Here is a 10,098-nt window from a genome sequence, read left to right as displayed (position 1 = left end):
ATATGTGAGCTCTGCCCTCTGCTTTCGAAATCAAAACTACCTGTCAAGTGCTAAAAATAAGAACAAAAACAATGTAATCTTTATTACTAACTCCAGTCACTAAAAAACACCAATCCACATGATAGCCACCCCTATTAGCGAATTGAAATAAATGATTCTCATACTATGGAGGGGAATATTTCTAGCCCTACATGAAAAATAAATTCAAACTGCAGAATTGTATGGGAGAGTACGAAGAATTATTTGATACGAGAACCTGGAAAAAGATTAAAACGAAAGCAGCACGATTTGTTTTGGGTGATTTCTGACAAGAGAGTACTGTTACGAAATGTTGCAAATTTTGGGAAGTAAGGAAACTAACATCTCGACAAAGTGGTATGTTAGAGATATTGATTTCCATAGGGAACCTGAAATATTTGCCCCGAATTAGTAATAGTACCAATATAGTTGGTCCGTTATTGGACATCATAAATTTTCCAGCTAACTCATTCCTGGTTGCCAGCGTGCATCTTGGTAGGTGTGCTATTTACCAACTGATGAGCCCAACTTAGCACACTGGGGTGAAATGCTGGCAACCAGGAATGAGTTAGCTGGAAAATTTATAATTTATAACGGACCAACTATATTGGTATTATTAAAGTGGAATGCTCCGAGCTGTCAGTGGAGAGATGTTGTGGAATTATGTTAGTAGACAAATAAGCTTAAGTGGAGTTTATAAAAGCAGGAAAGTTCATAAAATGAAGTTCGAAGTCAAGAGGATAAATTCGGGCAAATACACCGTTATAGGAAGAGGAAATGGAAGAATTTATCAAGGGAAATGTTTGATATATTTCCAACATTTTTGAAATCGTTTATGAACAGACTAGGTAAACAACCTTAGGGACAGCCCAAAATGCAGATCAACGGCGATTGATCCGCAATCTTGATTGTCATACTCATCACACGTTCCATCCTTGCAAGACAGCTTCCTTATAAGACAGAGTAAACTATGCTCAATCATTAATTTTCACAATTCTTCTAATTTTGTCCAAGTTGTGCTTCAAGCTTTCAATTATTTCAAGATATGAATCCTTTGAGTCTTCAGTTACTGTGAAATATTGCAAAAAGTCAAGGATGAACCACGAATTAGAGAATAAATAAAACTCTGAGATGAATGACTTTTCAAGGCAAGCAAGCAATAGTGCAAGCCACAACACAAGATTAAAATTCAACTAATCTAAAGGGTTTGTTATCTGATGTCATTGCATATTATATCCATTCATGATGAGCCATCTTCCACTGACCACATTTCGATATACAGAAAAAGCAATATTTTTGAGTCACAGTCTTTTGTCTAAGCAGATTGCTTCATTATCTTCCATCTTCATCATTAAAAACTGCTCTAACAAATAACAAGAGTGATGTAAAAACTTTAAAATCTTTTACCTGCAGGGGTTGAAATTTTCAGGATAATGAGTCCCTATTTATTAAATATTTGACCGATCAAACCACCAGTATATACAAGACTCCTCAAACACTGCCACAGCAAAGTAAAGTCTGCAAAACTTCATCACATCTACCCAGTAAATATAAAAATCATGAACCCTCCTTCACAGCTATGTTCTTCCCAATAACTCAGTGATTTATAATTTTAAAAATGGTTGCAAAACAATCCCCTAATTTTTCGAGCCTAACTTGCAAAATACAAGAGTACATATCCAATTCCTGTACACTAACATGAGCGTTCCTAATCCCCCGTCGCCTCGATAAAAACAACAATGAAGGTGACAGGCCACGAGGAATGGAAGTATGGCATTATCATTATTATCATCATTTATAATTAAAAAATGTACAACCAGGTACGTCGAGTAGATGAAAATGTGAAATAGAATAATACAAGGAGATAAGCCTTTCTTAAAAAACCCTATCTTCTAGCTCAAGTCCTCGTCAGATTTACTTGATGTAGTCCTGCTCCTGACGATGATATGAGCTGGACTATCAGCCTGAGATCCTCCTTGTATCCGCCTGCCCGGTCCGCTACCCTTGTTTGGACTGTTGAGTGGAAGAATTCTGGCGAGCACAGGTGAAGAGTCATTGCTACTTTCCTCTTCCTCCTCTTCCAACTCCTCTTCTTCTTCCTCCTCCTCTTCATCCTCTTCTGCTTCTTCATCCTCCTCCTCTTCTTCTTCTTCCTCTTCCTCCTCAACTGTGTTGATACACACTTCTACAGGTGGTAATGGGTCCCCCTCCTCTTCGTCGTCGTCTTCGTTTCCTTGTCTCTGCTCCTCTGGTTCATGAGGTTCTTCCTTGATGTTTACCCTATGCGCCAGTAATACCTCTGAAAGTTCATTGTTATCTTCAGCAGGTACTCCCTCCACCTCTTCTGCCTCTTCCACCTCCTTTTTAACGACTATAGCACCCTCTTCCTCTTCTTCCTCTTCCTTCGTACTCCCACTACTTGGGGAGCTTCCAGTCTTCTGAAGAATTTCCACAATGGCCTCGACTCGGCGCTTTTTTCTACCCGTAGTGCCTGCAGTAGCCTGAGCTTTCTTGATTTTGGAAGGGGATGAAGGCAGAGGAGATGCATCGTCAGGCTCCTGCTGCTTAACCTCTTTCATTTGTTTCAAACCAGTCCCAGGTGGTCGCCCTGGACTCCTCTTCTTTGGTGGAGAAACTGGTGCAACTTCAGGGTTATTACTATTCACGTCTTCAGAAGTTGGAACTTCTGCAGCATCATTCTGAGTGTCGTCCGTGTCCACAATCTCCTTCTTTGGTACCTTCCTAGGTGATGCTTTCTGTCTATTTGATTTGGGTCTTCCCCTACCTGGAGTCCAATTAGGTTCCACGGTAGAAGTCGAAGGACTCACTTCACCCTCTGACAGAGAGTCTTCGCCTGGTACTGTGAGGATAACTTCTGCCATCATGGCTGCCATCGCTGCAGCTGCTGTCTTACGCGTCGCGTACTTCCGGCGTGGTTCTACAGGCACTGTGCTGGTTCCTTCTCCTGCTACCTCCCCTGATGGCTGATCTCCTGCAGTTTCATATACTTCAAATGGAGCCGATGTTTTGGTCACTCCTCGCCGAGATGGTCCTTTCCTACCTGGAGTCTTACGGGGGTACTTACGTGCCGTAGTTGGTGGTTTCTTTGCCTTACCCTTAATGACCGGTTTCTTTTCAAACGTCTGCTGCGGAGCCGATGGATCTGGTACAAATGGCCCTGCTCCCTCCGGTATGCGAAGTCCAGCCTCCTCCGCTGACATAGCATAGAAGCAATGTTTGTACTGAGGATGTTCTGGAGAGATCTGGTGCTTCTCCAGCAAATGACGGCGGAGAGACTTGCGAACAGAATAAGCTTTCTCGCACAGCAAGCATTTGATGTGTTTCACCCCCGTGTGGGTCATGAGGTGCGCTTTCAGCCGAGCATGTTGTGAGAATACCTTCGGACACCTGCAACCAAAGAGTTGAATTAAGAACAATTCATAAGAAGAATGAAAGAGAAACAGACATAATAAAAACCTGTGTAATGACAGAGGAATGAGACAAAGAATTCTCCACTACTCATGTCATCATCATCATCATCATCATCATCATCATCATCTGCAGTTTCCAGCTGTTGGCCGAGTCTGCTTTACTCGTAATGTAATCCTTGCAAATGCTTGGTTCACGAAACAGAGACTTCTGTACACTTGGAAGGCTCTGGGAGACGCATGAAGATACCATACATATTACACATATAATGGTTGGGGAGAGATTTCGGGATCAAGTACTAGACTGTCAAACATTCCCACAAGTGAATGTAGGTTCAGGCCGCAATTTACTGGGCAAGAAGTGTAGACTAACATTGACAAAATTTAAGAAAGGAAAGAAAGAAAGAAAGAAAGAAGAGATATAGGATATAAAAAAATTGTAAGAAAGTAAGAGAAAGTTCAAAAGAGTGTGTAAGGCATGGACTTTCTGAGAAGGATGAAAGAAATGACTTAGATGAAGAGTGGATGGTGGTGAAGCATGCAATAAGTAGGACTGCAGCTGAGAGGCTAGGAAAAAAGTCAAACACTGCCAGAAAGTATTGGATAACTCAAGATATATTAGGTTTGAATGATGAGCAAAGGAGTACAAGAATACAACAACAGATGTGGGAAAGAGGAAGTATAGCCAATCAAAGAATGAGGTAGACAGGAGGTGAGTAAAGCAATGAAAGGGGAATGACTGAAAAATGTTAAGGTACTGAAGTTTATATGACTGTAGGCCAGGCAAATGCTGCTTATAGGAATGTTAGAAACTTTTGGTGAAAGTAAAAACAGGGGTTAGAACATTAAAGTGCTGATGGGAAATCACCTGTAGCCTAAGGAAGGAGGAAAAAAAATAAATGAAAAGAACACACAGGACAAGCCATCATCAGAATTTAGTAGAGCTATAAAGGATCTAAGCAGAAACAAAGCACCTGATACAGATTACATTCCATCAGAACCACTGGCAGCATTGGAAGAAACAGAAATGATCTGGCTGTTTTGCTTAATAAGTAAGATGTATAAGACTGGCCAAGTACCAGCTGAATTTAAGAGAAATGTAATATTATGATACCTAAGAAAGTAGGAGCTGACAAGTGCAAAGACTATAAACCTCTAGCCTGGTATCTCATGCATGTAAAATATTTACAAAGATTATTTAAAAAAAGGATTGAAAGATAAACTGACAACGAATCGAAGGAAAACCAGTTTGGTTTTTGAAAAATCAATGCAAGAAATTGCAAGGCACTCCTAGGTCCAGTTTCTTCAACAAATGGTAAGTGTTAACACTGCTGTAAAGGAGACTTAACACATAATTTAACAAAATGGTCGTATCATCAAGAATTGTTAACGAACAAATTGTTAATTCTTGTGTTAAATTAACATGGCAGCAGCCCTGTGTTAAACCTCTTAACAGCTGCTAAAATTTCAAAATGGAAGCATGTAGAAGATGTAAGTTTGAAGTTTTACTGCTGTATGAAGACTATTTATAAACTGAAGGAGGCAAAGAACGACCAATACTAAGAAAAAAACGACCTTTTAGAGTTGTCAGAAGAAAGATTTCTACAAAGATATCCAATTACCAAAGCCATAATAAACAAGGTACTATAAGAAATTGAAAATAGGTTAGAGTTTCCAACAGATCAAAACTTATCAGTGTCTCCACTGCAGGGGCCTATTCCACAAAAGTATGGTCTTGTACATTAGAAGTAAATTCTCTAGTAACTAGTACAAATACCAGGTTTTCTGATCCACAAAAGAATTTTCTACAGTTGTACTTTACTACTCCATACTTACAAATTACCAGAGAATTTTTATGGGTTTGTTCCACGAAAGTACTAGTACTTGTAACTTACTAGTGAATTGGGAAGTATTCTCTACCAGTGAAAGGACATTACTATGTAGTGCTATTTAAATATGCTTATTTCGGATACATTTTGATAAATATGTGGTCTAGCAGTAGTGATAATGATGGTGATGAAAATGAAAACTACCGTCTGTACAGGGAAAGAATAAACTTCCAGTTTAATACTGTATTTCAATACAAGGAACCTTTTTGGTTAAGCACAATACAAGTGGAAGAAATTTTGATAGATATTGGACATAGGTTAAAACATCCTACAAACAGAAATAAATCTCTCTGCTAAACAACAGTTACTAACAAGACTACATTGGCTAGGAAATGGTGGTCAGTACCATGGTATTGCAGATATGCATGGGATGGCAACATCTTCGGTCTGTAGGTCAATACATTCTGTGGTAGCTGCAATAAATGATACAAAATTTCCTCAAATTGTTCGTTGGCCTGAAAATACTGAACAAACATGTTCCAAGAAGGACATTCCTGGAATCATTAATGATCAGAATATCTCTTACATACGCCCAACTTTTCCCCTCAAAAGCTCCATGAGCTTTTCCCAAGTCAAACATTTCCATCCGACCATTTATTTTGTCTTGTTTTTTCAGACTCTTGCTGAATGCACCAAAACGAATATCTTTCCTTCTTTCTATATCCTTCAAAATGAATAACTTCGTTTCTCTTGACATAATTTTTACAATTCATGCAGAGTTTGCAATTTTGTAACAAGTTTGGCGGCCGAATATTGTAATTAGCGGCAACTGATTCCTAATGACAGAACAAGGTATGTCAGACTATTGTGGAACATATGCGAGGATCACGGAAGAACATAATAGGTGATGATAACCGAGTACCGGTAATTACCTATCATCAAAGAAATAAACTGAAAAATAACATCGTAGCATTAAGAAATTCACAGGAATATTAATTCTTCGAATCTTTGCTGCATAATTTAACTTAAAATGCGATATTACGATAAATGAGGCAAGTATAACCTAATTCAACGAATGGAATACGAAGATAAACAGCTCATTGAAGCTATGATGTAGTATGTTTACTGATATGTCATCACTTGTAAAACTTGTAACAATTCACTGGTAATATACAAGAGACTTTCAATCTTTTGTGGAACAGAAATTTACAGCTCCATACATTAGAAGAACTTGTAATGTACAAAGGCCATACTTTTGTAGAATAGGGCCCTGCCGTTGCTTTTAGTCTTTACAAGGAGAGGTAAGACCCAGCGTCCAATGGGCGTGTATCTGTCAAAAGTTGTCACCAGAGTGCAGCATAACCACAACAGGTCCCATACGTAATGCGGCTAATGGCGAATGCTAAGTAAATGTTATAGTTTATGACATTCGTGAATAATGCCCAGTACGTGCTGCTGTGTACCACTGTGTAAAAACAGAGGAGGGCATAGGTTTCCAAAGGATCCCAGTCTGAGAAAACAATGGATAAAACAAATTCGGCAGATTAAATGGAATTCAACTGACAGCAGTGTTGTTTGTTTCGAACATTTCGCACCGAAGGATTATATAAGCTCTACTTGGCGAGGTAGGACATGTAATTCAATCACCAGTAACTTAGTTTAGAAACTAATGGTACCTTAAATGCCCGATTGGTACTTAATTAATCGCCTCAGGAATTTCCTATTTAATTCTAACCTTTAATCCCGTACATATAACAGGCATGTGTAGTAGGCCTACAGTTATTGCCCTATATATTAGAAAGATCTGCAGAAGTCATAGCTACTCTTATTTACATTATATCTTAATCTCAAAATACGATCGGCAATTCCATAACATACCACAATGTGTTCATTTTCAGGAGGCAATATACCTCTTAAGAAGACCTTGCAAAAGACAGCTGTGCCTTCGGTATTTGCATGGACAAAAGTAAAGGAGGGCAGTGAAACAGCAAAGAAACGAAAAGAGAGACATGACAAGAGACAGTTACTGTTAATCCAAGGAGGCAAAGATAGCAGTGTCTGTGTACCTCCTGTGAGTAGCCAAAATGATTTTGAGGTTAATGATGACATTTGCCCCTTTCCATTTGGTGAAGAATTAGAGGTTTCTACTACTGATCATCCCCATAACCAAAATACAGCAAGGCTACAATCTACAAGTACTGCAACACAGACTGAAGAAATAGGCCTACAGTTAAAAAGTGAAATTTCTAGAGAATCTCACTTCACCCAAACTAAAAGCAAATTTGTCCCATACACCATAAAAAATTTTCAAGGAAATTACAACATGCTGCACTATTACACTGGTTTAGAAAATTATGTGAAATTTATGTTTGTTTTTTATTCCCTAGGATCTGCATCATATCATCTTAACTATATAAATTGCCCACCACATACACATTTAGAAGTTCTAGATTTATTCTTTTTGACTATGATCATTCTAAGAAGGAATTTACCCTACAAAGAGGCGAGTTTCATGTTTTCTACTTCTGTCTCTCAAGTCTCAAACATTTTTAACACTTTGATAAGATTCATGTATCTCCAGTGGCAAGAGGTAGATATATGGCCTTCAAAACAGCTGGTGAAGTTTCATATGCCAACTGATTTTAAAATTAAGTATCCAACCACACACTTGATCATAGACTCAACTGAATGCCCCATCAAAAAACCATCTCTTCCAACAGCTCAACAAGCAACATTCTCCTCTTACAAAAATAGAAACACAATAAAAGTTTTAGTTGGTTCAACACCAGGTGGATTGATTTCATATATTTCACAATCCTATGGAGGTTCAACTAGTGATAGACAGATGATGGAAAGAATTGGTGATTCTATTATGGCTGATAAGGGATTTGATATACAAGATATGCTTGTTCCTCATGGTGTCACTGTTAACATCCCAAGATTTTTTTAGAAAATGAATAGGCTTCCAAGTGAAACTTTAAGAAGAGACAGGAAAATAGCCAGTAAAAGGGTACATATTGAGAGACTAATAGGCTTGGGTAAAACATATAAAATACTGCAATCTCCAATGGGTCCCTCACATACTTCCCTGTCATCAGAAATCACATTTATTTGTTATATGCTCTGCAATTTTAGAAGAAATATTGTTGGGAAGGATGCTTGATTAGTAACAGTTAAGTCAGTTTTAAGTAACAATACAGTAGAAGTCCGTTATAGCGAGAATTCATAACAGCAAAAAATTTGCTTGCAATAACGGATTGTCGTTATATCCGATCTTTGTATAAAAGTCGGAAAACCCTTCATGCACTTTAAAATCGGTATGAAACGGCAATGAGTTTGTTCAAAACGTGCGTTCCCGCAGCTGATATCCACACTACGGCTTACTTGTTTGTTATTTTTCGTAATCCGATACAACGTGAAAGTGTATGTTTAATTTCATTTTGAAAAAAATATAGTTCTCTATTTCTCTGAATCCAAGATGAACCCCACTTTTTCCTTCAAAAAATTTAAAACAGGCTCAAAAAGACGTTTGTAAAATCATACAGGCCTACGCATTTTAGACTATTTTTAGACACCGAACATTGACTTTCGTCACGCCGTATTTCTTTTCTGGCGGCTGCACAATTTTTCTTTATTTCCGTGGGTTTAAGGACCATTAACTTAATATTGGCATCATAATACCGTAGAGAACTCGTTGAAAATTTTCCGGCAATACCTATTCCATGCGTCTCTACAATACAACGATCCATCAGGAAATTATTCTTGCTGTCTATAAAACTGTTACTTTTACGCAGCGTCAGATATAACCGGCTACAGCTACACGTACGTCTCACTTGTCGGGTGCGGCCAAATTCAACGGCTAGCGACGTATAGGCCTAATCGCGAACGTTGAAAGTCAACGAACGAGTTTATTGCGCCACGGTATGGCCAACCGCCCTTGCGTTTTTCGTGCACATACCTCAAAATTTCATCATCGACTTCTTTAAAGCGTCCTTGTTGCGGACCACTGAATGCATTTTTTGTACAGTACGCATTTTTTCTTTATTTTTTTTGTCTTCACGCTAACCCCAAATATTGGCTTTAGTTAGGCCTATGCCGTATTTTCTTGCGGCTACACAATTATTCTACATTTCAGAGTGTTTAATAAACATTAACTTAAACTTGGCATCATAATATCGACTAGATCTCGTTGAAAATTTGCCGGCAATACCTTTTCCACTTATCTTTACAATACGACTATCCATCAAGAAAATATTCCTGCTGTCTATAAACCTTAATTTTACTAAGCGTCAAGTGCAATAGACGCGTTATGACTCTGCCACTGAGTAGCCATGGCTTTTCTAAGAATTCGAAGGGTAGCATGTTTTGATGCCATTCTGCAGATTTGAGAAACACACAGGTACTGCACACTGGACAACCGGTAGCGATGTGTAGTAAAGATTTAAAGTTAAAAACTTCATGATCGTTCCGTATTGAATAGAGAAATAAGAAGATGTACAATATTAGAAGGATCCATCTTTCAATACTTCGTTGTAAGTTGAACTAAAAAGAAGTCACAACTTGTTTATTGGGACCGGTTTCGACACATTACAAGTGTCATCATCAGCCAAATAGTAAAGTAGGGCAAGATATAAAGATCTTAAAACAACTAATACATTGAACACAGAGTTCTGCGCGCGTGTGAAAAGAAGCAGCGTGGTTACCGCGGTAGTTGCCAGTGGTATCCATTAACTTACTGTTAGGTCGCGAATGCAACAACTCTTGAGTTTTCGCATGAGATTCTGCGAAAAAAATGTCTTGGATTCGGAGAAATACGGTATCAC

General features: G+C 38.5%; 1 protein-coding gene across 1 annotated transcript in view; it reads right to left on the bottom strand.

Annotated features, from left to right (window-relative positions):
* Positions 1–713: 713 nt before the first annotated feature.
* Positions 714–10,098, bottom strand: part of LOC136886783 (uncharacterized) — an 84,648-nt gene continuing 75,263 nt past the window's right edge. Inside the window, exon 9 of the mRNA XM_067159589.2 lies at positions 714–3,426. Within this exon, the coding sequence (XP_067015690.2) occupies positions 1,911–3,426 (1,516 nt within the window). The 3' untranslated portion in view covers positions 714–1,910. The remainder of the gene's footprint in view (positions 3,427–10,098) is intronic.

The sequence above is a fragment of the Anabrus simplex genome, chromosome X, assembly GCF_040414725.1.
Source record: "Anabrus simplex isolate iqAnaSimp1 chromosome X, ASM4041472v1, whole genome shotgun sequence".
NCBI lineage: Eukaryota > Metazoa > Arthropoda > Insecta > Orthoptera > Tettigoniidae > Anabrus > Anabrus simplex.
This window is presented reverse-complemented; position numbering and strand designations above follow the sequence as displayed.